The 27,206-nt window shown below is 55.2% G+C and overlaps 1 protein-coding gene across 1 annotated transcript in view; it reads right to left on the reverse strand.

Annotated features, from left to right (window-relative positions):
* Window positions 1-1,244: 1,244 nt before the first annotated feature.
* Window positions 1,245-27,206, reverse strand: part of LOC130026864 (CAP-Gly domain-containing linker protein 1-like) — a gene marked incomplete at its 3' end in the record, with an annotated part of 37,950 nt that continues 11,988 nt past the window's right edge. The window contains 11 exon segments of the mRNA XM_056117566.1: window positions 1,245-1,358; window positions 2,171-3,061; window positions 3,063-3,526; window positions 3,529-4,374; window positions 4,919-4,977; window positions 5,703-5,859; window positions 6,414-6,497; window positions 8,274-8,331; window positions 24,360-24,476; window positions 26,357-26,457; window positions 26,460-27,054. Coding sequence (XP_055973541.1) covers window positions 1,245-1,358; window positions 2,171-3,061; window positions 3,063-3,526; window positions 3,529-4,374; window positions 4,919-4,977; window positions 5,703-5,859; window positions 6,414-6,497; window positions 8,274-8,331; window positions 24,360-24,476; window positions 26,357-26,457; window positions 26,460-27,054 — 3,486 coding nt within the window.

The raw sequence follows: 27,206 nt of genomic DNA on the forward strand, positions 1-27,206 counted from the left end.
TGGGAAGGAGGCCCTCCAAAGTGGTGTTCGACTCTGGCAAAGTGAAGATTTGCCAATTTTATGGGAGCCCGAAGCCCAGGTTCTGGGAGAGCAGCAGGAGTAAGGGCAGTGGAGGGGTCTGGATTCTCGGCTCTGGCAAGGACGTGACTCCTTGACTGAAGGGATGTGTCCTTGTCCATGGGGCCTTTCACTCCTTAAGCATCACCTCTTGTGCTGGGAGCGTGTGGGGGTGGGGTTCTGGCAGCAGGTGCCCGGGCCCTGGTTCTCACGGGTGCTAGGTGAGCACAGTCCCTTCTTCCTCAGCTTCCTTCTTTTTGGCTTCTGTTATTTTAATTCATCAATTAATTTGGGAGGGGGGATTTTGGGGTAACAACCGGGCGTTGCTCAGGAGTGACTCCTGGCTCTGCACTCCGGAATTACTCCTGGCTGTGCTTCGGGGACCATATAGGATGCCAGGGATGGAGCCTGGGTTGGCCACGTGCAAGGCAAACACCCTACCTGCTGTGCTATAGCTACGGCCCCATTCACGGATATCTTAATGGTAGGTATTCCCCGACTCTTTTGAAGCATACACGCATATATACATATGTACATGTCTGTGTATGTATACATGCTTATCTATAACCTTTGTGGGTAGTCAGTTTGGTTTGTTTGGTGGGGTGGGGACTAAGCCCTGGCTCTGTTCTCAGGGATCACTCCTGGCGAGGGAGGAGCAGTCCAGGCCATCAGCAGTCACTCGAGCCCAGGAAAGTGGGGCTGTGTGGTCAGAGGGCAGTGGCTGGCCTTCTCACGGTCATCAAGGAGCCTTGAGACGCTGCGTATGTCAACACATGTGGCTTCTCTTCCTGTCCCGGCCCAGGCTCTGGGAGAGCTAACTGGGGCGTCCAGTCCCTGCCGGGCTCATTGCTCCTCCGAGCAGTCTGGGAGTGGTCAGCTGTTCAGTGATCTCGCCAGGCCGCCCCATGTCCCCCGGATCCTGTGTGGTCACTCCGCGCAGCACCTCCCCAGGGGTCATACAGGGGTCATGCAGGGGTACACTTCCCCTCCTGTCCCATGCGAGAACCAGGGACCAATTACTCCTGGCGGTGCTCAGGGGACCATATGGGATGCTGGGGATTGAACCTGGGTCTGGCGTGTGTAAGTCAAACGCCCTCCCCGCTGTGCTATCACTCTGGTCCACGATATGGTTTCTTTCAAGGCTGAGGCCGGGCCTACACGCCCTGGTCACCACCATCACCCACCTCATTCTGCAAGTTTGCATTGGTGTTCCTTGTGTCCTCCAGGGAGTCCAGGGTCTCTGTCTTCTCTTGGGACAGTTGTTCCATAAAATGCCTGGCATCTTCCGCTGTCTGCACAGCCTGGAGAGAGAAACCTCGTTGAGCCACGCGGGGGGGGGGGGGGCAGGGAGGGGTTGGCCACAGTGGCAGAGCACAGCGGGAAACGCCACACAAACCTGCCACAGTGGTTCCGGCCCCCGCTGGGCGCCGCTCACCCCGCGGGGATTCACGTCTAAACCGCTCAGCGGCAAGACTGACGCCCCGAAACAGCCTAGTGCTCCCAAGAGCCTCCATTCCTCACACAGAATAAAAATGACATGAGCGGACAGCTAAGCAGGCCTGGTTGGAAAGCGTTGGGGGGAGGGGGGAAAGGAAGGAGAGGAGATGTGAGCCGTGAGCACAGGTGTGGGAGTGGGAGAAAGGCAAACCCTGAGTGAGCTGGGAAGAGAGAACACCTGCCCGGCACCAGGCACCCTCGAGTCCAGGCTGCCCTGCACCGGGCACACTGCTGGTGGCACAGGGCACCCCCGAGTCCCAAGTGAGCAGACTCAGGGCAACCGCTCAAAGTCCCCCCGGAAGACACTGCTTTACTTTACAACTCAGTGCCTCTCTCATGACTTCCCTTACGTCTTGAAGGGCCACAGTGCAATCTTCCGTGAGAACTACCCCCGGAAATGAACATACTGTCCTTTTCGGTTTTATTCACAGCTTATGCCTTGTCCTAGAGGTCAGCAGGCACGTGGTGACGAGCTGTCCCTGCGCCCGCAGCAAACAGCCCGAGACACACGGGTTCCGTGGGGATCCACCGCTCCTTGTGCCGACGAAGAGCAATCCTCTTAACCGCTAAAAGGGGGTGCCCTGGGCCAACGGGGGTGGGGCCTGCTCCACTTTACCGTGAAAGACTGCAGCATCTCGAGCTCTCTGATTTTAACGGCGAGCCTGATCTTGTCCTTCCTCAGCATGCGGTTCCCCTTCTGGGCCTCCAGGAGGTTGGCAGAGACGTGGCTGCTGGTCTGGGCCAGCCGACTGACCTTCTGGAGGAGGAAGTAACTGCCGGCCAGCTGCTCCTTCTCCCGCAGGAGCTCGGCCCTCTCTTGCTGCAGCTCCCTCTTCTCGGCCAGCAGGCTCTCGTTCTCTTGCCCGGGCTGGGCCTGCTCGGCCAGGGCCGCCTCGTGCTTGCGCTGCAGGTCGGCCAGGATCTGGGCGAGGCAGCTGTGCAGGCCCTGCAGCTCCAGCTTGGATTTGGACAGGGCCACGAACTCGCCCTTGAGGGCCTCGATATCGTTGGCCAGCCGGGCGGCATCGGCGCTCAGCATCTCCTTCTCCCGCAGGATCTCGGCCACCTTCTGGTCTGACCGCGCCTTCTCCTCCAGCAGGTCCAGGCGCTGGGCCTGCAGTCCCTGTGTGTGCGTCCGCAGCTCCTCTGCCTCCTGCTCCAGCAGCCCCAGGCGGCCTCGCAGGTGGCTGGTCTCGTGGGCGGCCGCCTGGGTCTCCTGGGCGCAGGCCTCCCACTCCTGCACCAGGGCCTGCTGTGCCGCGAGTCTGTCCTCCACCAGCCGCCAGCACTCCTCCTACCACTCGGCGTTGAGCGCCTCCTTGGCCTGTAGCACGCTGGCGTGTGTCTTCTCCAGGCTGCGGGCCTCGTCCTGGGCCTCCTGCAGCGCCACCTCGAGGGCGCCCTGGCTGGCCATCAGCCCCTGGTTCTCCTGGCGCTGCTCCTGGAGCTCCCGCTGCAACACGTCTAGCTCACCGAGCAGCTTCCTCTTCTCTTGGACAGCCACCCGGGCGCTTCGCCGCCGCCTCCTCGTGCTTCTGCTGGAGCTCGCCCAGGGCCTGCAGGGACGCCTCCCGCTCGGCCAGCAGCTCGGTCTGCTGCGCCTCCAGCAGTGCCTGGTCTTTCAGCAACCAGTCCAGCTGCTGCTGGAGCTTCGTGGCCTTCTGACCCAGCAGCTCCTTCTCGGAGCCCAGGCTGTTCAGCGGCTCGCGCAGGGCCGACTCCATGCGGAACGCCTCCTCGAAGCAGCGGCCGAGCTTCTGGGCCAGGAGGTCCTTCTCGCCGAGGAGGTCCTTCTTCTCGGCCGCCAGCTGCCGCTCAGCCAGGCTCAGCGTCTCCTTCTCATGCAGAAGTTGCACGCACTCCGAGTCGGAGTTCTCCCTGCTGGTCTTGATCTGCTCCAGCAGCTGTGCCAGGTGGGCGTTGGCCGCCTGCGTCTGCAGTGCCTTCAGCTTGGCCTTGTGCACGGCCTTGTGGCCTCATCCAGCTGCGTGCGCAGGCAGCTGGCCTTGGCGCCCAGCAGCTCCTTCACCTGTAGCGCCGCCTCCAGGCTGGCGCCCAGCTTCTCGTGCTCCTGGCTCAGCAGGTCTTTCTCCAGCTATAGCTCCTTGTTGCTCTGGGCCAGGCCGTCACGCTCCAGCTTCAGAGCCACACACAGGCTGTCGAGGCCCGACTGCTTCTCCACGGCCGACTTCTTCTCGGCCGTGAGCTCCTCGATCTCTTGCACCAGCGACTTCTGATCCCAAGCCAGCTCATGATAGGAGCACTGCAGCTTCTGGATGATGTTGTCCTTGTCCTTGGCCAGGGATAGGTTCTCCAGAACCAGCTTCTTCGCATGCTCCTCCAGCTGGCCCCTCTCCTCCAGGCCCTTCTTACACTCGGCCACCAGGCCGCTCTTGCTCATCTGCAGCTCCTCCACCAGGGCCTGCAGCCCCACCTTGGCGACCTGCAGGGCGTCGTTCTCCGCGCGCACCCTCTGGAGCTCCTCCTGCACCGCCCTGCCCTCTTCCAGCACTTTCTCTTTCTCTGCCTCGAGGGCTTCTCAGCCGAGCCGCTCCTCCTGCCAGAGCTTCTCTGCGGCCCGCCTGGCCTCGATGACCTTCTCTTTATCGAAGAGAATCGCTTGGTTCAACAGCCAGAGCTTCCTCTGCTCTTCCCGCAGCGAAGAGTTTTTGGCCTCCGCTTCCTTTAGCTTCAATAGCAACGACCCTCTCTCTGACTTCAGAAAGAGCTTCTCCTTCGCCAGCAATTGATTCTCTGACCTCAGGGCCCTGCGATCCTCCGACATCAGTTCAATTTCCTCTTTGTCTGAGGTTAATAAGTAAGTTCATGACTACAGAAACAAAAAGTGGGGAAGAATGGAAACAAGAATGACATCAAGCAGGCACAAGCAAGCCAAGCACTTCATGTGGCCTAAATACCAGAAATGAAAATCTCAGAGTAGTCTTACCTGCGCACGCGTGCGTGCGCACACACACACACACACACACACACACACACACACACACACACACAGGCAGGATGGAGAGGCTCAAATACAGTTAGCTTCACAGGGTCAACATACCGACCTGCCTATTTTGGGGATGGGGGCCCCACACCTGGTGGTGTTCGGGTCTCGCTCAGGGTTCTGTGCTCAAGGATCACTGCTGGCAAGGCCGGAGGACCATACGGGATGCTGGGGATCAACCCGGGTTGGCCGAGTACAAGGCAGCACTACCCATTCTACTATCAGCCGATTTTATTTTTGAAAATCCGTCTGAAATTTTGTCTGACAGCTCCCTGGAGGATTTACGTACAGTTGGATCAGAGGGGTGCCGAACCCAGGAGGCAAGCTCTGCTGGGGGATCCCAGGATGGCCCTCAGATACCGGCACTCTCTGCGGGAAACTCCGACGCCGTGCCCAGCTGGGGCAGGCTGGCCGCTCGGCTAAGCATTAAAAGTGCAAGAGTCAAAGCTGAATGGTGGGGCTGGAGCGATAGCACAGCGGGGAGGGCGTTTGCCTCGCATGTGGCAGACCCAGGTTGGATTCCCAGCATCCCACTGGGTCCCCCGAGCACCGCCTGGAGTAATTTCTGAGTGCAGAGCCAGGAGGAAGCCCTGAGCATCTCCGGGTATAACCCCCCCCACACACACACACTAAATAATAAAACCGAATAGTTCTAAACATGCCCGCAAAAGGTTTGTCTTGAAACACTCGTTCTTTATCCGGCAGCTATGCAGAGGGAAGAAGACAAGGGCTGGAAGCGGCAGAGGGGGAGCCTGCCGTGAGTGGCCGACCTGGGTTCCACCCCAGCACCCCTTTATGACCCGGCAGCTGTGCCAGGAGTGACCCCTGAGCACCCCCGGGAGGGGCCCTAAGACAAAACAGAGAAACTTCTCTCCGTGTGACACGGGTCAGCTGTCCTTCCTCGGATGGGGACTATTTCCGCTGCCTGGGACAGGCCGTGCCACAAGCAACCCACCACCTTTTCTTCACAAATCACACAAAAAAGTGGGTGTCGCTGCGGTCATCCGATTGAGCAGCTGACTTGAGGGTCCCTGAAGGAGCCTCAGAGATCTCGGAGAGGGCCTCAGACAGAATTCCGGGAGGGTGACTCGTGGCTGCAGGCGTCACCACAGAACCTTCCGGAAAAGCAGCCCGACACACCCACCTCTCCTGCAGGCGTAGTTCATCATTCATTCTCGTCAGCTGTGCCAAGTTTTCCCCGGACATTTTCACGATGTCTGCGATGTCGTTTGACAACTTGGCCTTTGCCTTCGTCAACTGCTCTTCTCGCACATCTCTCTCTTTGAATTCAGCCTCCATATCTGAGGGGAGGGGAGGAGAGGAAGGGGGGAGGGAGGGAGGGAGGGAGGGAAGGAGTGAGAGGGACAGAGGGAGAGAGAAAGTCAGGGAGAGATGCGGGGGGGGGAGAACAGCTTTGGGGTGTCGTAGGCAACGAAGCGTCCCCTGCGCTTCTGTCCCAGGCCTCCCTCCGAGGACGTTTCACTCTCTGGCCCCTGAAAACTGCTCGAACCGAGCAGCAGCCAGTGAAACCAAGGACAACTCACAAGATGGGGAAGAAACGCAGGCAGCGAGCAAAGGATGGGGCCAGGACGGGGGTCCGACCGTACAAGGCGCCTCATAGATGGCCCTCAGGGGGGACCTTGGGCAGCATTTGACAGTCGTCCCAGGGCCGAGGTGGCCGGAGTGTCACAGGGCCCCAGGAACTGATGGGGGGGCGGGCGCGAGGGGCACTGGGACTTGCTGTGGGGGCTCCCTAACGGAGGCCGGGAAGCTGAGGAGGTGGCGTGGGAGCGTCAGCAGGGAGGCGCCGCATGCCCGGGGTGCCCCTGCACGACACCCGGAGACCATCTCTTACCTGTTCGATTTCCTCGCAACTTCTCCAGTTCAGAAGACAGCGCCTTAAACTGTTCTTCTTGTTGATGTAACTTATCAACAGATTCTAGTTAGGATAAAGTTAGAAGTTTAATATATTTCACGCACCATCGGGATTATTTGAGAGTCTGTCTGGCAGGCTCCATCAAATCTCACACTGGCGTCTGAGGTCACCGGGGCGATAAAGCGTCTCTACGGGAGAAGCCCCCGGCCGAGGGCAACACCAGGAGGTTTTGGCATGGAGACGGCGGGTCTGGCGCCAGGAGGAACTCGGGGTCTTGGTTGGGGGCATCCCAAAATCTTCCCACCCAGCCAGCTCCCTGCCAGGTCACACAGCACTTTCCCAAGCACACCTGCATGTCACCACAAACAGTGATGTAGGGACTATGATGCCACCAGCAGGTCAACCTGTACCTGCGGGGAGATTGCATCAGCAGCCTGATGGAGCCTGCAGACTTCCAGATACCCCAAAATTGCTCCTGTGCCTTTGGTCATGCCCCAACAACTTGGGGTCAAGTTTACCAAGAAATTAAACGGACAAAAGTTCAGTATATGGGAAACACACCCACAAACCACTAAATAAGCTATATAAGCTTTATAAGCTCATCTGTTGGCCTTATTTCAGAGACCCATACATCTCAAAAGAGATCAAAAGATGCAGTTAGGGTCAGTGGCCCGGAGGTAAACGGGAACCCGTGACTGAGAGCTCCAAGCTTGCTCAGATCAGGACTGGGCCTCCTCCCGCCACATTCCCAGTTTTCCAGTAGCTTGGCAGTCACACCCACAAACTGCCCCCCAGCACCACGTAATCTCGTCAATGGCCAAGACCCAGAGACTATGCAGTACAGCTCCCGGAAGAGAATGACACAGATATTCCTGGTCATTATATTTTAGCCATAAGAAGCAATACAAAACAAATCATCTAGCATTGCCTTTTCAGCAGGTTTGAGTGCTGGTGGGACTGGTGTCAAAATATCGGATGTAACCAAAGTAGAGAGAGAGTATGGGGGAAATTGTGTGCCTGCCACACAGGCAGGGGAAGGGTTGGCAGAGGCGTGGGGCTGGTGGAATTCTGGGGATTTTGGTGGTGGAAAATGTGCACTGGTGATGGGACGGGTGTTTGATGATTGTGTGACCGAAACTCAAACATGAAAGCTTTGTAACTTATCTCACATGAATCAAAAAAAGGAGGGAAATATAATAATAATAAAATAATAAAATAAAATTAACATTCAGAACAGAATTTTAAAAAAATAAGTAATGTGAAGTTCATGCCCAATTAAATCAGCTTCATCCATGGCTGAATAATTAGTAGTACTCCTACATTGGGCTGGAGCGATAGCACAGTGGTAGGGCGTTAGCCTTGCATGGAGCCAACATGGCGGATCCGAGTTCGATTCCTGCGCCCCTCTTGGAGAGCCCGGCAAGCTACCGAGAGTATCTCACCTGCACGGCAGAGCCTGGCAAGCTCCCCGTGATGTGTTCAATATGCCAAACACAGTAACTCCTACATTATTAACAAAAAAAAAATTTAAAAAAAAACAATGTGTATGTGTGTGATGTGTGTGTGTGGGGGGGGGGGAGGGCTTTGTGCGCGTACATGCTACGCCCAGGGTACCTCCTGGCTCTACACTCAGGGATCAGCCTGCTGGTATCAGGGATGGATACCAGCTTGGCAGTGGGCAAGGCAAGCGCCTGGCCTGCTCGGGTCTCTGGGAATGAACTTTACGTCAAAGAGGAAAGAGCCGGAGGAAGTCAGCTGCGGGAAATGAGTGGGCAGAGCCCTGAGTGTGGGACCCCAGAGCTCCGGCCCTGGCACAGTCACCCGGTGGCCCGCACCCACCTTGCCTGTTTTTCTGAACAGAGGCTGACTCTTCTGAAGCCTCTGTGAACTTTTCTTTCTAGAGAAACAGAATCAGATATTCAGACCAGGAGGGTGCAAAGTAGCTTCCAATCAACGACATGGGAGACACTCCATTTTGTGATGCTGTTCATGAAAATGAACTTGCACTCCAAACGTAGATATTGGGGGCTGAAGGGCTGGCACAGGGTCCAGGTGCCCGAGTACAGCCAGCCGGTTAGACCCTGAGCAGGAGTACCACCAAGTTAGGGGGGAGCCCCAATAAACACGGTGAACATCTGGGGGCTGGGAGAGCACTGGGTAAGGCCACTTGGCCCTGCTTGAATCGCGGCACTAACAGGAATATCCTGAGCACAAAGCCAGGAGTCGCCTCCAAGGACTGACAGGCATGCCACTAGTCCCCCCCCCCCCACCAAAAAAAATATATATATAAATATATCCCCGGGCCAGAGCGATAGCCCAGCGGGGAGGGTGTTTGTCTTGCACAAGGCTGACCCACCTTTGATCCCCAGCATCCCATAGGGGATGCACCGTCAGTAGTAATTCCTGAGTGCAGAGCCAGGAGTGACCCCTGAACATCCCCAACTGTGACAAAAAAAGACCAAAAACAACAAGAACAACAAGACCAAAAAAACCCAGAAAGCAAAAATAATCCACCCCAAACTCAGCTACCAATGCCCATTGTGTATCTGCCTGGCAAACATGAGTGAGTTGTGCAAGTATGTATGTACTTGCTTGCATGTCCAAGGACATGTATGAGTCTGCACATGACAGAAACCCATGTGTGTATACTGGGGTGTGTGCATGGCTGTGGACACACGTGTGTACACATGTTCTCGACCACACACAGATAGCATGTGATGCCGCTTGTGCTTGGCCCATGCTGCCCCAGCAAGGACGCTTCCCTTGGAATCCTCCCGCAGGTTCTGAAAGGCTCCTAAGTGCTCAGTCCCGGGTCCTGACAGGATACAGTCAGCACTGTCTCAGCAGAAAGGCCCGGCTCACCCAGGCCCAGAGACAGAGTGACAGGACAGCGGGAAGAGCATTTGCCTTGCACGTGGCTGACCCAGGTTAAATCCCCAGATCCCATTGGGTCCCCGAAACTCCACCAGGAGTAATTCCTGTGTGCAGAGCTGGGAGTAACCTCTGAGCATCACCAGGTGTGACCCAAAAAGCCAAAAAAAAAAATACCAAGAAAACAAAAACAACGAGATACTTTAGGTGTTTTGCTTTGTATGTATTCAACCCAGGTTCAATCCCCAGCATTCCACGTGGTCCCCTGAGGGCCACCAGGAATGATCCCTGAGTACAGAGCCAGGAGAAAGTCTCAGCACAGTTGAATACAAGAAAACCCAAGACACAAACCAAAAAAACAAATACAAACAAAAATATCCTAAAAAGAAAACAAGAAAACACACTTTGATCCACCCCAGGAAGGTGTCTGGAAGGTTCCAGAAAAGCGGCCTTCCCAGCGCATGTCTCTCACCTCCCTCCCCTTGCTGTGAGCCCCCAGTGCTCCCGGCTGGCAGGGGAGACAGAGCTGAGGGGGCAGGGGGCGCTTCTGAGGGGAGCAAGGAGCCCGACACTCCGGGAGCATCGCTGGCCAGTCACTGATCAGGCAGAGGCGGAGGGCATAGCGGGGACAGATCAGCCCACCTACCTTTGCTGCCCCAACGGGGGCTTGCGCAGCCCCTGGGGCTTCCAGCTGACACGCTCGTGAGCCTCAGAGGCCACAGGGCCGAGCTCGCTTGAGGAGGCTTCGCTTTACCCTCAGCAAGGTAAAGATCAGCGTCCGACTCCCCTGGTACTCACCAAACTCCGAAGCTCTTTCTCCAAAGCCTCGTTCATTTGGCTGGCGGAGAGACGGTACAAAGGGCTGGAGTACACACCAGGTCCGAGGTAGAACTGCAGCACCACTGAGCGAGCCTGAGATTGGTCCACAAGCTGAAAAGACCAGCTACTGCTGGGTGGGAGGACCCCAGAGGCGAGAGCATGGCTTGGCGAGGAAGAAGGAAGTAAGCAAGGGAGGAGGGAGGCTAAGGATACGAAGGAGGAAGGGAGGAAACAGGGAAGAAAGAGAAAGGGAGGGGAGGGAGGGAAGAAAAGGTTTATCTTTTTTTTTTTGGCCTGCTCCAGCTAATTGATGAACAACGGGAGGACAGTGACAATGACAGTGACCCTATGGGATGCTGGAGATCGAACTCACGTAGGCCGTGTGCAAGGCAAATGCCTTTCCCACTGTACTATCACTCTGGCCCCCAAGATTTACTTTCTTGTAGTTTCTTGTCTGTGACTTTAAAAGTTTGAGGGGTTTCAATATGAAATTTAAAATGAAGAACCTCTAATCCACTAGGCAGCAGTCACCAGAACTTGACGTTTGTTACATCTTGATGCGAACAAGTGGCTCAACTATTCCCTGCTGTGTCCTAGGAATTGATTCCGTTTGTTTCAGCCGGTGTTTCTGGAATGCCAGCTAAGGAGTCCTGAGTCCTGAGAGGAACTCCCGGGGGTCTCTGGGTCCTTCTGTTATGTCTGTCACTCCTGTCTACAAATCCCACATCCCTTCCATCTTGGCCAACAGAGAAGTTTCTCCAACAAAGCACCCAGCGCCGGGAGGGGGGGGGAGAAAGGGGGGACGGGCGAGGCTGGGAGGGCACGTCTCTGCCACCACAATCCTATAGGAGGAAAAGTGCACTTCTCAGGGCTCCTTGGTGAGAAATGCAGCTCGCTTGGCTTGGCCCAGAACTCACTCTCTTGTCCTTCCCCAGGGTCAGGGCTACTGATGTAGAAAAGTAGATAGGGAAAGGCCCTTTGCAATGAAACACAGTTTCATGGAAGAAGAATTCTAGGAAGGACCCACCTTGTGGATATAGAAAACAAAGGCCTGATAAGACCATCCGCAGACCCTCAGGACATAGGCCTCCCCAGGAAATTCCTCTTTTTGGACCTCCCTGGTAATCTCCTTAGCAACCGGACTTTTACCCAGGAAGAAGCTTCACGTGGGGACAGACTGGAGAAACCCTATAAAGGCCACCTGGAAGAAAGGCAGGGTACGCACATGCTGCCTGAGCCCATGTGTGGTACGTCCAAGTGGCTGAGCACATGTGGTGCCTGAGCACATGTGTCGCCCGCATCTCCCCTCTTGAGATGTGTACTTTCATGCTTTCGTGTCGAATGCTGGGATGTGTGGAGGGGCTCTCTCCACCCTCAGAGAAGCCCGCGTTCTCTCTGGACGCGTTACTCTCTCTCTTACTCTCCATTCCCCCGCTTATCTGCTTATCCCTTTCTCTCCCTCTCCAAAAATCCTCCAAATAAAATCTATTTGTTTCACTGCTTGTCTACTCCTGAAATTCCTTTCTGTGAGGCGAGACAAGTACCCAGTAACCCTGGGTCCCGGGTGGCAGAGGCGGGTGGGGAGAAAGTGACCGTCTTTCTCCTCCCCGCTTCACATAAGTCACCCGTGGGGCTCACCGACATCACTACCATGAGAGTCCATGCCCGTGGCTAGCAGGAGGCCATGCTGGAAGGCGGACTTGGCCCAAGCACCCCTTAGAGACTGAAAGGGATGAAATCTCTGCAGGGCTGGGCGGGGGCTTGTGCTGCAGGCAGGGAGGGGCGGGCAATGAGAAATACCAAGATGGGCCACGTCACCAGCCCTGAGGGAGCTCAGAGGTTCAGAGGCATTGAGCACCAGCTGGAAACTGAGGCGCCTCGGGGAGAGGACGGCAAAGCCAGTCACACGATCAGGTGGTCAGCAAGGCCAGGGAAAGACCCTCGCAGCCAGCCTCGAGCCCAAGGGTCTGGGCGGACTCGGCGAGTACGCAGGGGGTGGGGGGGTCGAGGTTTGCTTTGGGGGCTCCTATCTTGTTTTCTCACTGGCCTTGTGAAGAGTTCTCAGTTTCAGAAAGACCCCAGACGGGCCCGATTAGCTGGGACCAAGGCTAGCACGGCATCCGGGTGCTGGGGACCAATGACAGCCCCAGAATCGTGCCAACACGTTCTCAGTCCCATCAGAGGGAACCGCACAGGACGTGACCGGGAGACCTGTCAGCACCAAGCCCGAACACGGCGGCGAGCACACTGACACACAGCATGCAGGGAGCGAGCGTGGAAGTGGGCGAGGGCGCCCGGGTACCAACCTGCCGCTCTCGGCCCGCTCTGCATTCTGTAACTCCTGAATCTGCCGCTCAGCCACCTGGAGCTGCTGCCTGAGCTTCTCCATTCCCAATTTACCTCGGAACTGGCCTTCCAGAGCCCATCGAGCTGCAAGAGCTTCTCCTGGGTGGCCTCCAGCTGCGCCGTGGCGTCGGCCAGGGCCTGGGCTTGCTGACTACACATGGCCCGCAACCCCTCCAGGTGCTTTACCTTCGTCTCCGCCTCCTGCAGCTTGTTCAGGGCGTCCTCCATCTCCACCAGGTGCTGGTCCTCAGTCTGGTCGAGCTTGGCCCGCGCGGCCTCCAGGCTGTTCTTCTGCTCCTGGGCCATCCTGACCAGCCACGACCTGAGCGTCTGCAGCTCGGAGGCATGTGCCGCATGCTCAGCCGCCAGCTGGGCCTTCAGGCTCTCTACCTCCTGCTGGGACTCGAACTGCAGCCTCTCCATCTGCATCTTGAGCTCGGCCAGCTCGGACGCCTCGGCACCCACGCCCCGGCTCACAAACGCCTTCGGCTCGCCCATGGCCTGTTGGTGCGGGGCGATGGCCGTCTCCAGCTTGGACTTCCACGGGGCGATCACGTCCGTGTTCTCCTCGTTGGCATGGTCCAGCTTGGTCCTCAGCCACTCATTCTCCTTGGCGAGCTTCTCGGAGGCCACCTGCAGGGCCTTCGCCTCCTTCTGGTGGGAAAACAAAATTTCCATGAACTTAAAACAGGAAGGAAAAGAAGCAGACATAGAAATTTTTCTTTTGCAAACTGCTTTGGTAGGGTCCGAGCTCAGGACAGCCTCACCTGTCAAGGAAAACTCTGAGAGACCAAGTCCACGCAAAAGCAAGAGGTTTATTCGAGCATTCTCGGGCTCACAGCATGACCGCAAACCGTCAGTGGCTGAGAGCCCTGAGCCTCTTCAGAGGGAGCTTCTTATAGGGCAACTTCCCGCCGTCTCAGAAAAGCCAGCGCACAAATCACCCAATACCTTCGAATGATCACATTAGATGCTGCACGCAGGCAGCCAATCAGGCCTTCTCTGGCCCCATGACCTTATTTGGTGAATTCCAGGGGCAACAAGAAGAAGATGGGTGTCCTTGGTGCTATCAACAGGACGCAGCTGCAGGGCAGGATATGGGCTGGGACTTGCTTTTCTAGGGCCCAATTGTCACGGAGCTATCTTTCAGGTATTCAATTATGTAGGCTAAAAGTAACGTTCTTGCTCAAGTTTTTTTTCCAGAAAAATCAACCTGAGGACACATGTGCTGCAAACGTAAAGGAGTTGGTGCTTATAAGCATCTTTGGTTCTGTTAATTTTGAGTTAATATAGCAACTTCCAGTTTCTTTCCCAGACTTTATGGATTGATGGTGTCTGTACTGCATGGTGTCCCTTTATTTTCGTCTTGTCAAATAGCTATGGAGAATCACTGAAGGTATTCATTTTAGGCTACATTGGTTATGAAGCTTTGCAATACTGCAATAGAGGTTTTATTTGTTTTGGGTTTTTATGCCTTTAAACCTCACCCAGTGGTTCTTTTTTTTTCATTTTTTATAATTTTATTTATTGAATCACCATGAGAGCAGTTACAAAGCTTTTGGGTTTAAATCTTGGTTATAAAATGAAAGACCCATACCTTCACCAGTGCCATTCTCCACCACCAAAAACCCCAGTATACCCCCATCCCACACCCTCCCCCTACCTGTGGAGAGATGATTTCCACATTGCGCTCTCTCTACTTTGATTACATTCAATATTTTGACACTGGACCCACCATTATTATTTGGGATTTTACCCCAACACTCAGAGCTGCTGAAAGGGCAACAGTAGACAATTTGTTTTCTATTCCTGGTTATGAATAACATATGATGTCACGTGGTTGTAGTAGTGGCTGTGCGATTTTGAAATTCCAAAATTTTAACAATTAAATCTGGAGGAATTTCTTCCCAAAACCTGCTGGGTTCCAGGATTTGTTCCTGAGTCTGTGGGATCATGGCCATTAAGCAGATTGATCGGGAGCCAGAAAGGCCGTTAGTGGGTGGTGACTAGGGGTCTTGCTGGGATGGGGAGGAAAGGGCTGGTCCCACCCCCATCCCGTGAGGCCCCACATGTCTCATCACTGAGGGCCCAAACCTGACTGTCCAATGGCCTCTGGAGGATGGCGGCCACCGAGCCGCCAAGGGGGAGCAGGTGGAGGGGATAGCACCCTTTCCTCCCTGGAACGGCCCAGCGACAGGAACCTACTTCAGGGTTCAGATGCATTTCTGCCAAAAGCCACTGGATTCTGAGATTTGTGTCTGAGTCTCTGGGATCATGGCCGTTAAGCACCTTAATCAGGAGCCAGAGAGGCCGTTTGTGGGTGACGACTTGGGATCTTTTTGTTTAGGAAAGGGCTAGCTCCACCCCCATCCCGTGAGGCCCTACATGTCTCGTCACTGTGGGCCTAAATCTGACTGTCCAGTGGCCTCTGGAGGATGGCGGCCAGCGGGCTGCCAGGGGGAACAGGCCAAGGCACAAAATCTATTCCCACCTGGGGTGGCCCAGCGCCTCTAACTTACTGCAGGGACTGGACACATTTCTGCCAAAAGTCGTTGGGTTTCGAGATTTGTTTCTGAGTCTCTGGGATCATGGCTGTTCAGCAGTTCAATCAGGAACCAGAGAGGCCATGCCTCCAATTATATAGCTGAACTGGAGGTGGTTTGTGGGTGTATCTCCCACATATCTTTTACCTGTTTACTTTCTTTGTCAACTCTGCCTCAAGTTTTTGGGGTCTGGCCAAACGCACGGCAGCAATTTGGGGGTACCTGGAAGTCTGAAGGCGCCATCAGGCTGCTGATGCACTCGCCTCACAGGTACAGACTGACCTGCTGGTGGCACCATACCCCAACCCAGTGCTTCTTAGGGTTTACTCCTGCCTCTGCACTTAGAGATTGCTCCTGCCAGGGCACAGATGACTGGATGGGATTCCTGCCATCGAACCCAGATCAGCCACATGCAAGTACCCTACTCACTGCACTATCTCTTTAGCCCAAGATAAATGCTTTTAAGAAAATGGTTTACAGGTCCAGAGCAATAGTGCAGCTGGTAGGGCATTTGCTTTGGCCAATCTGGCTTCAATCCCTGACATTCCATATAGTCTGCCCAAGCACTGTCAGGAGTGATTCCTGAGTGCAGAGCCATGAATAAGCCCTAAGACATCACCAGGTGTGGCACAAACATAAAGAAACAAAAAGAAATTGGTGTATTAGAATTCCATTGTAGAAACTGTTTGACTTATTTGACTCTATAATTCTTGAGTGTTAGCCAAAACTCTTCTATAAATGAACCTGAGCATAATCAGTTATCACTGGCAAAAAGAAATAATTTTATTAAAGTAGATATAGGACACTTGTTTGCTCTAATTTTAATACTGCTTTACATAGTTTGTGAAACAATTTCAATAATGGTTATTACTAAAAATTTCAATTGATACAGATCTTTCACTTGTCAGACAGTTGATAATCTCCAGAGGAAAATACATCAAAAGCATATATACAATGATAGAAGTTCTTATTATACATGTAGCCTGGATGGTACATTATTTATCACTTTTTACAGAACTAGAAAACATTCAAGTGAAAAAAAATAGATTCAAACTGGATGATAAACTTCTGATGGTTGAGGTCCTTCATTTAATTTTTTTGTGATAAGAAAATCCAAAAGAATTAATGTTGAATTTCTCATCATACATCATCTAAATGCACAGTCAAAAAAAGTAAAGCTTATAAAAACAGTAAATTGGTCATTTTAGGTGTTTCACAAGTAGACTGTTATGTCATCCATCAACTGCTGGAGATTTCTGCACAGTGCAGAGAATGGGGTGGCCGGGCCGAAACTGTTGTTGTTGTAATTGTTCAATTGTTGAGGTCGTCCCCCTTCCTGGAGAGCGGCCTCGGACATCATCTCCACTTTATTGTTGAGGTCCCGATTCTTTCTTTGGAGGTCCACAATCACGGAATTCAGGAAATCAATCTGTGGTAAAGGAGAGCGTGAGACGGTGAGCCATCTGCGGGAGCCATCGGAGCCCGCCACAGAGGAGGCTGGGCCCCGCTTCCAGTCCCCGCCCCAGGGTTTGAGGCAGCCAGAGCTCCCCTTTCCCTTCCTGAGCGCAAGCTCCCGGGTGCCCCAGGGAAGACCCCAGGAGGACATGTTGGGCCCCCTCGGTTCATCTCAGAGCAGGGAGTCAAGAGGGCCTTCCCTCTCCTACAAAGACAGACTCACTTCTTTAAAATCCACTGGGGGAAAAATCCCACTTTACAAAAGCAAGCATGACTGTAGGCACAAACATTCATGTTTCATTTAAAAACTGGCAGGTTTGGGTCTGAGTGATAGCACAGCGGGAAAGGTGCTTGCCTCGCACGCAGCCAACCCAGGTTTGATCCCTGGCATCCCACAGGGGCCAGCGGAGAGCAGCCAGGAGTGATTCCTGAGTGCAGTGCCAGGAGGAAGCCCGGAGTATCGCCAGGTGTGGCCCCCAAAGAAAGAAGAAAGAAAACCAGAAAAACAGACTGATTCTTTTTCTCCCTCAGGGCCAGTTCTGATGAGGAGTCTCTGAGAGTGCCCAGGCCCCCCCCCCCACTGGGCCAAGAAACACAGATCTCTCTTCCTCCAGCTGAAAAAAAAAACAAAAAAAAACATGGAAATGTTCAGTTCCCAACAAGCCCATGCAGGGTCCACGTCCACAGCCCACATGTAAAGTTCACTTCAGCCCACATGTGCCGTCCAGGGCCACCGGCTGTTAAGTACAGAAGTGCAGGAAGTGAGGGTGTGCGGGAACTCCACAGGGCACGGGGACCCAGATGGTCCCCTTCCTCAGAGAGGATTCAAACTATAAAGCGCTGCAGGCCCGGGTGTGATGGAAGAGGGTTGGGGAAGGAGAGCCATCAAGGAGGCCCCAAGGCTGACTCCTGCCGCAGGCCAGACCTGAGCCTGCTGATGGTAGGTGCGGGCACTGGGGTCTGCAGCCAAGTGTGCACACCCCAGAGGACCCCACCCAGCTGTCTCCCTCGACAGGAGCAAGAAGCAGGAAGGCGGCCCAGAGGACCAGACTCCCCAGCTCTGCGCCCAGAGCATGCGCAAGGTGGCCGGGACAGCCACATGTTGGTGCACGTTTCCGTTTGCGACCGGACCTTCCTGATGGGAAGGAGGCCCTCCAAAGTGGTGTTCGACTCTGGCAAAGTGAAGATTTGCCAATTATATGGGAGCCCGAAGCCCAGGTTCTGGGAGAGCAGCAGGAGTAAGGGCAGTGGAGGGGTCTGGCTTCTCGGCTCTTGCAAGGACGTGACCCCTTGACTGAAGGGATGTGTCCTTGTCCAAGGGGCCTTTCACTCCGTAAGCATCAACTCTTGTGCTGGGAGCGTGTGGGGGTGGGGTTCTGGCAGCAGGTGCCCGGGCCCTGGTTCTCACGGGTGCCAGGTGAGCACAGTCCCTTCTTCCTCAGCTTCCTTCTTTTTGGCTTCTGTTATTTTAATTCATCAATTAATTTGGGAGGGGGGATTTTGGGGTAACAACCGGGCGTTGCTCAGGAGTGACTCCTGGCTCTGCACTCCGGAATTACTCCTGGCTGTGCTTCGGGGACCATATAGGATGCCAGGGATGGAACCTGGGTTGGCCACGTGCAAGGCAAACACCCTACCTGCTGTGCTATAGCTCCGGCCCCATTCTCGGATATCTTAAATGGTAGATATTCCCCGACTCTTTTGAAGCATACACGCATATATACATATGTACATGTCTGTGTATGTATACATGCTTATCTATAACCTTTGTGGGTAGTCAGTTTGGTTTGTTTGGTGGGGTGGGGACTAAGCCCTGGCTCTGTTCTCAGGGATCACTCCTGGCGAGGGAGGAGCAGTCCAGGCCATCAGCAGTCACTCGAGCCCAGGAAAGTGGGGCTGTGTGGTCAGAGGGCAGTGGCTGGCCTTCTCACGGTCATCAAAGAGCCTTGAGACGCTGTGTATGTCAACACATGTGGCTTCTCTTCCTGTCCCGGCCCAGGCTCTGGGCGAGCTAACTGGGGCGTCCAGTCCCTGACGGGCTCATTGCTCCTCCGAGCAGTCTGGGAGTGGTCAGCTGTTCAGTGATCTCGCCAGGCCGCCCCATGTCCCCCGGATCCTGTGTGGTCACTCCGCGCAGCACCTCCCCAGGGGTCATACAGGGGTCATGCAGGGGTACACTTCCCCTCCTGTCCCATGCGAGAACCAGGGACCAATTACTCCTGGCGGTGCTCAGGGGACCATATGGGATGCCGGGGATTGAACCTGGGTCTGGCGTGTGTAAGTCAAACGCCCTCCCCGCTGTGCTATCACTCTGGCCCAGGATATGGTTTCTCTCAAGGCTGAGGCCGGGCCTACACGCCCTGGTCACCACCATCACCCACCTCATTCTGCAAGTTTACATTGGTGTTCCTGGTGTCCTCCAGGGAGGCCAGGGTCTCTGTCTTCTCTTGGGACAGTTGTTCCATAAAATGCCTGGCATCTTCCGCTGTCTGCACAGCCTGGAGAGAGAAACCTCGTTGAGCCAGGCTGGGGGGCCAGGGAGGGGTTGGCCGCAGTGGCAGAGCACAGCGCGAAACGCCACACAAACCTGCCACAGTGGTTCCGGCCCCCACTGGGCGCCGCTCACCCCGCGGGGACTCACGTCTAAACCTCTCAGCGGCAAGACTGATGCCCTGAAACAGCCTAGTGCTCCCAAGAGCCTCCATTCCTCACACAGAATAAAAATGACATGAGCGGACAGCTAAGCAGACCTGGTTGGAAAGCGTTGGGGGGAGGGGGGAAAAGAAGGAGAGGAGATGTGAGCCGTGAGCACAGGTGTGGGAGTGGGAGAAAGGCAAACCCTGAGTGAGCTGGGAAGAGAGAACACCTGCCCGGCACCAGGCACCCTCGAGTCCAGGCCGCCCTGCACCGGGCACACTGCTGGTGGCACAGGGCACCCCCAAGTCCCAAGTGAGCAGACTCAGGGCAACCGCTCAAAGTACCCCTGGAAGACACCGCTTTACTTTACAACTTAGTGCCTCTCTCATGACTTCCCTTACGTCTTGAAGAGCCACAGTGCAATCTTCCGTGAGAACTCCCCCCGGAAATGAACATACTGTCCTTTTTGGTTTTATTCACAGCTTATGCCTTGTCCTAGAGGTCAGCAGGCACGTGGTGACGAGCTGTCCCTGCGCCCGCAGCAAACAGCCCGTGACACACGGGTTCCGTGGGGATCCACCGCTCCTTGTGCCGACAAAGAGCAATCCTCTTAACCGCTAAAAGGGGGTGCCCGGGGCCAACTGGGGTCGGGCCTGCTCCACTTTACCGTGAATGCCGGCAGTGTCTCGAGCTCTCTGATTTTAACGGCGAGCCTGATTTTGTCCTTCCTCAGACCGCGGTTCTCCTTCTGGGCCTCCAGAAGGTTGGCCGAGACGTGGCTGCTGGTCTGGGCCAGCCGACTGACCTCCTTCTGGAGGAGGAAGTAACTGCCGGCCAGCTCCTCCTTCTCCCGCAGGATCTCGGCCACCTTCTTGTCTGACCGCGCCTTCTCCTCCACCAGGTCCAGGTGCTCGGCCTGCAGCCCCTGGGCACGCGCCCGCAGCTCCTCCACCTCCTGCTCCAGCAGCCCCAGGCGGCCTCGCAGCTGGCTGGCCTCGTGGGCGGCCGCCTGGGTCTCCTGGGCACGGGCCTCCCGCTCCTGCACCAGGGCCTGCTGTGCCGCGAGCCTGTCCTCCGCCAGCCGCCGGCACTCCTCCTGCCGCTCGGCGTCAAGCGCCACCTTGGCCTGCAGCATGCTGGCGTGTGTCTTCTCCAGGCTGCGGGCCGCGTCCCAGGCCTCCTGCAGCGCCGCCTCGAGGGCCGACTGATTCTCGAGGACCGACTTCTTCTCGGCCGTGAGCTCCGCGATCTCTTGCACCAGCGACTTCTGATCCCGAGCCAGCTCCTCATAGGAGCACTGCAGCTTCTGGATGATGTTGTCCTTGTCTTTGGCCAGGGATAGGTTCTCCAGAACCAGCTTCTTCGCATGCTCCTCCAGCTGGCCCCTCTCCTCCAGGCCCTTCTTACACTCGGCCACCAGGCCGCTCTTGCTCATCTGCAGCTCCTCCACCAGGGCCTGCAGCCCCACCTTGGCGACCTGCAGGGCGTCGTTCTCCGCGCGCACCCTCTGGAGCTCCTCCTGCACCGCCCTGCCCTCTTCCAGCACTTTCTCTTTCTCCGCCTCGAGGGCTTCTCGGCCGAGCCGCTCCTCCTGCCACAGCTTCTCTGCGGCCCGCCTGGCCTCGATGACCTTCTCTTTATCGAAAAGAATCGCTTGGTTCAACAGCCAGAGCTTCCTCTGCTCTTCCCGCAGCGAAGAGTTTTTGGCCTCCGCTTCCTTCAATTTCAATAGCAATGACTCTCTCTCTGACTTCAGAGAGAGCTTCTCCTTCGCCAGCAATTGATTCTCTGACCTCAGGGCCCTGCGATCCTCCGACATCAGCTCAATTTCCTCTGAGGTTATTAGGGAAGTTAATGACTACAGAAACAAAAGCGGGGAAGAATGGAAACAAGAATGAGATCAAGCAGGCACAAGCAAGCCAAGCACTTAATGTGGCCTAAATACCAGAAATGAAAATGTCAGAGTAGTCTTACCTGCACACGCGTGTATATGCGCGCGCACACACTCACACACTCACACACACACACACGCACACACACACGCAGGATGGAGAGGCTGAAACAGCTTCACAGGGTCAACATATCTACCTGCCTTTTTTATGGATGGGGGCCCCACACCTGGAGGTGTTCTGGGCTCGCTCAGGGTTCTGTGTTCAGGGATCACTACTGGTAGGGCCGGAGGACCATACGGGATGCTGGGGATCAACCCGGGTTGGCCGAGTACAAGGCAGCACTACCCATTCTTACTATCAGCCATTTTATTTTTGAAATGCCGTCTTAAATTATTCCTGACAGCTCCCCGGAAGGTTTAAGTACAGTTGGATCTTGACGTTGGGGCATAAGATTTTTTCCCCCCACTTCAATTATTCTATTATAAAATCCATCACTGTCATAGAAGGGATGCATTAAAAAACTAGTTTTCAGTACAATTCAGAGAACTACAAAAAGTATTTTGTTTTTGAACTTTGTGCAGAAGGGGAAGGCAAAAGCAACCACTGCTGGTCAAACGATTTTCACAGGGACAAACAGAGGCAGGAAATGGACTTAGTCCCAAAAGTTATACACTTTATAGAAAATCCAGACTAATCCACCAAGCTTTGGAGACTGAAGCCAACAGGTTTTGCTTGCCAAACACAGTAACAACAAGTCTCAAAATGGAGACATTAGTGGGCCCGCTCGAGCAAATCGATGAACAATGGGAGGCAGTGTTTGCAGTAATTCGGGAGGGGCCCAGAGGCTCCAGGAGGAGTGGCCGCACACGGGCCAGGGTCTCCCTCACCTGCTCTCCCTGCCCGTCAGCAATGGGTTGTGCGTTTTCTTTTCTGAGTCTCAATGCACACCAGAGTTTAACCGCCATGTACTTTCCAGAACTTTCTGCAGCAAGGGCTATCTTCTCTGTCCAGCTCAGCAGCCATGAGCTGCAGCAGGCTACTGGTGTGCGCTGGGCAGCTGACCGCTGACGGTCAGGTTACCGGAATGGGGCTGACCTGAGCATGTACACGAGGCTGCTGGCCACAGAACTGGGCTGTGCAGGTGGTCCAGAGAGGAGATGTAGCCCTGGCTCTGGTGCGTGGTGGAAAGAGGCCGGGCACCAACACACACGCGGGCCATGGCCGCCACTCAGCAGCCCTGGTTTCCTCTGATGTAAGCTCGCTTCCGTTTTCTTTGCATTGGCTTATAGATATGTATACACACACATATATATACAAGCACATATATGTATAGGCATACACATATATGTATAAACTATACATGGGACCAAGCGTGGAAAACTAAAAATGTATCAAAATATGTACATATGAATTAAAATACACTTATTATATGGATATAAAGATGTACACATATGTACATGTTATGTATGTACACACATATATGTGTGTGTACATTATTTTCCTTTTTGTTTTGGGGTTCACACTCGGCAGAGGTCACGGCTTCCTCCTGGGTGCTTGCGGGACCATGGGGGATGCTGGGGATCCCCCCGGTGGGTCACGTGCACAGCAAGTGCCCTCTCACTGCACTATTCTAGCTGCTCTATTTCTCCCCACTGAGCTTCGAACCTTAACATTTCTCTGATACACTAAAAAATGCCTTTGAGCAATCAAGTGAAAACACAAAGGCCTGAACTTACTGAGCAAGCTAAAGACAAAACGGACAACCCAAGCTGGGGTCCCTGGGCTTCTATGTGCTCTGCCGGGCGCCCCGGGAGCAACCCCCTTCCGGCTTTCACAGGCGCCCACGGGCGGAGGAAGTGTCTGAGGCTGCAGGCCGAGGCCCCCAACAGAGCCCGCCCCCGAGACGGCGGCCCTGCGCCCACACACCTTGGCCTTGTCGGCTTGCGTCTTCAGCTCGGCCACCTCCCGCAGCAGGCTTCCGTTCTCCGCCTGCACCGCCTGCAGCTTCTCCTCCGCCTGCAGCCGCAGCTTCTGCAGGGCCTGCAGCGCCTCCTCGTGCTGCGCCTGGCTCTCCGTGGTGGACTTGGCGTGCTCGGCCTGCAGAGCCTGGGACTGGCTGCGGCTCACGTCCACCTTCTCCCCCTGCGGGGAGCCGGGGGCCACCATCAGCCGCAGGCCTCCTGCCTGCCCCCAGCACACACGCGCGCACACACATACACACACACACAACGCACACAAACACATAAACATACCCGCACACACACGGGCGACTCTGCTCTGCTCACCAGCACACACACACAATGTTCATGAAAATGAACTTGCACTTAGAACATAGATATTGGGGGCTGAAGGGCTGGCACAGGGTCCAGGCGCCCGCGAACAGCCAGTCGGTTAGACCCTGAGCTAGGAGTACCACCGAGTTTGGGGGGAGCCCCAATAAACATGGTGATCATCTGGGGGCTGGGAGAGAGAGAGCACTGAGTAAGGCCACTTGGCCCTGGTCTGAATCCCGGCACTAACAGGAATATCCTGAGCACAAAGCCAGGAGTCGCCTCCAAGGACTGACAGGCATGGCACTAGTCCCCCACCACCACCATCAAAATATATATATATATATGTATATATATATATATATATATACACACACACCCCAGGGCCAGAGCAATCACCCAGCGGGGAGGGTGTTTGTCTTGCACAAGGATGACCCGCCTTTGATCCCCAGCATCCCATAGGGGATGCACCGTCAGTAGTAATTCCTGAGTGCAGATCCAGGAATGACCCCTGAACGCCCCCAACTGTGACAAAAAGACAAAAAACAACAAGAACTACAACAGGAACAAAAAAACCCCAGAAAACAAAAATAATCTACCCCAAACTCACACACACAAAAAAACAAACACACACACACACACAAAAAAAAATCCTAAAAAGAAAACCAGAAAACACACTTTGATCCAGTGCAGGAAGGTGTCTGGAAGGTTCCAGAAAAGCGGCCTTCCCAGTGCATGTCTCTCACCCCCTCCCCTTGATGTGAGCCCCCAGTGCTCCCGGCTGCCAGGGGAGACAGAGCCGAGGGGGCAGGGGCACGGGAGAGGAGCCTGAGGCGCTGCTGAGGGGAGGAAGGAGCCTGGCACTCAGGGAGCATCGCTGGCCACTCACTGATCAGGCAGAGGCGGAGGGCACAGCGCGGACAGAGCAGCGCACCTACCTTTGCTGCCCCAATGGGGGCTCGCGCAGTCCCTGGGGCTTTCGAGCTGACACGCTCATGAGCCTCAGAGGCGATAGGGGCCGAGCTCGCCTGAGGAGGCTTTGCTTTACCCTCAGCAAGGTAAAGATCAGCGTCCGACTCCCCTGGTACTCACCAAACTCCGAAGCTCTTTCTCCAAAGCCTCCTTCACTCGACTGACTTCGTTCAAGTTCTCCTGAAGACTACGAAGCGCTAGCTCCTTCCCCTGCAGCTCCTCGGCCAGGCTATCGGCCTACCAGAGTGACAAGGATGGAGTGAATGGACCAAAAAGACGAACAGGAACAGGAAGGGGAAAACAAAACAGGAAACACGTATGAGAAGCCCATGACCCAACACAACCCCGAAGAAGAGGCGTGAGGTGAGCGTGATTGCCTGAAGCTCTCGAAGCCAAGGCTTTGGCGCCATCAGTTCTGGTGATGACTGTCTAGTGGTTATTGAAAATGACTCAAACAGAGGCGTTTTCTAGACCTACATTTGGAGTGACCTGAAAATAAGAAAGCCTATGAGAAAGACTGACTTTCCAGGGGCGGGGAGACGGCACAAAGGGCTGGAGTACACACCAGGCCCGAATTTGAACTGCAGCCCCACTGGGCGAGCCTGTGATCGGTCCACAAGCTGAAAAGACCAGCTACTGCTGGGTGGGAGGACCCCAGAGCCGAGAGCATGGCTTGGCGAGGAAGAAGGAAGTAAGCAAGGGAGGAGGGAGGCTAAGGATACGAAGGAGGGAGGGAGGAAACAGGGAAGAAAGAGAAAGGGAGGGGAAGGAGGGAAGAAAAGGTTTATCTTTTTTTTTTTTGGCCTGCTCGAGCTAATCGATGAACAACGGGAGGACAGTGACAATGACAGTGACCCTATGGGATGCTGGAGATCGAACTCACTTAGGCCGTGTGCAAGGCAAATGCCCTTCCCACTGTACTATCACTCTGGCCCCCAAGATTTACTTTCTTGTAGTTTCTTGTCTGTGACTTTAAAAGTTTGAGGGGTTTCAATATGAAATTTAAAATGAAGAACCTCTAATCCACTAGGCAGCAGTCACCAGAACTTGACGTTTGTTACATCTTGATGCGAACAAGTGGCTCAACTATTCCCTGCTGTGTCCTAGGAATTGATTCTGTTTGTTTCAGCCGGTGTTTCTGGAATGCCAGCTAAGGAGTCCTGAGTCCTGAGAGGAACTCCCGGGGGTCTCTGGGTCCTTCTGTTATGTCTGTCACTCCTGTCTACAAATCCCACATCCCTTCCATCTTGGCCAACAGAGAAGTTTCTCCAACAAAGCGCCCAGCGCCGGGAGGGCGGGGGAGAAAGGGGGGGACGGGCGAGGCTGGGAGGGCACGTCTCTGCCACCACAATCCTATAGGAGGAAAAGGGCATTTCTCAGGGCTCCTTGGTGAGAACTGCAGCTTCCTCGGCTTGGCCCAGATCTCACTGTCTTGTCCTTCCGCAGGGTCAGGGCTACCATGAGAGTCCATGCCCGTGGTCAGCAGGAGGCCATGCTGGAAGGCGGACTTGGCCCAAGCACCCCTTAGAGACTGAAAGGGATGAAATCTCTGCAGGGCTGGGCGGGGGCTTGTGCTGCAGGCAGGGAGGGGCGGGCAATGAGAAATACCAAGATGGGCCACGTCACCAGCCCTGAGGGAGCTCAGAGGTTCAGAGGCATTGAGCACCAGCTGGAAACTGAGGCGCCTCGGGGACAGGATGGCAAAGCCAGTCACACGAGCAAGTGGTCAGCAAGGTCAGGGAAAGACTCCTGCGGCCAGACTCGAGCCCAAGGGTCTGGGCGGACTTGGTGAGTACACAGGGGGCCCAAGGCGGGGGGGCCGAGGTTTGCTCTGGGGGCTCCTATCTTGTTTTCTCACTGGCCTTGTGAAGAGTTCTCAGTTTCAGAAAGACCCCAGACGGGCCCGATTAGCCGGGGCCAAGGCTAGCACGGCATCCGGGTGCTGGGGACCAATGACAGCCCCAGAATCGTGCCGACACGTTCTCAGTCCCATCAGAGGGTACCGCACGGGACGTGACCGGGAGACCTGTCAGCACCAAGCCGGAACACGGCGGCGAGCAGAGGGACACACAGCATGCAGGGAGCGAGCGTGGAAGTGGGCGAGGGTGCCCGGGTACCAACCTGCCGCTCTCGGCCCACTTTGCATTCTCTAACTCCTGAATCTGCTGCTCAGCCACCTGGAGCTGCTGCCTGAGCTTCTCCATTCCCAATTTACCTCGGAACTGGCCTTCCAGAGCCCATCGAGCTGCAAGAGCTTCTCCTGGGTGGCCTCCAGCTGCGCCGTGGCGTCGGCCAGGGCCTGGGCTTGCTGACTACACATGGCCCGCAACCCCTCCAGGTGCTTTACCTTCGTCTCCGCCTCCTGCAGCTTGTTCAGGGCGTCCTCCATCTCCACCAGGTGCTGGTCCTCGGTCTGGTCGAGCTTGGCCCGCGCGGCCTCCAGGCTGTTCTTCTGCTCCTGGGCCATCCTGACCAGCCGCGACCTGAGCGTCTGCAGCTCAGAGGCGTGTGCTGCACGCTCAGCCACCTGCTGGGCCTTCAAGTTCTCCACCTCCTGCTGGGACTCGAACTGCAGCCTCTCCATCTGCATCTTGAGCTCGGCCAGCTCGGCCGCCTCGGCACCCACGCCCCGGCTCACGAACGCCTTCGGCTCGCCCATGGCCTGTTGGTGCGGGGCGATGGCTGTCTCCAGCTTGGACTTCCACGGGGCGATCACGTCCGTGTTCTCCTCGTTCGCGTGGTCCAGCTTGGTCCTCCCCCACTCGTTCTCCTTGGCGAGCTTCTCAGAGGCCGCCTGCAGGGCCTTCACCTCCTGGTGGGAAAACAAAATTTCCATGAACTTAAAACAGGAAGGAAAAGAAGCAGAAATAGAAATTATTCTTTTGCAAACTGACTGTTTGCTTTTTCTTGTTTTAAGGAATTTCATTGTTTTCATTTCATCATCCTGTTATTCGTCGATTGCCTCGA

Source organism: Sorex fumeus, unplaced genomic scaffold, assembly GCF_029834395.1.
Source record: "Sorex fumeus unplaced genomic scaffold, SorFum_2.1 ptg000035l, whole genome shotgun sequence".
NCBI lineage: Eukaryota > Metazoa > Chordata > Mammalia > Eulipotyphla > Soricidae > Sorex > Sorex fumeus.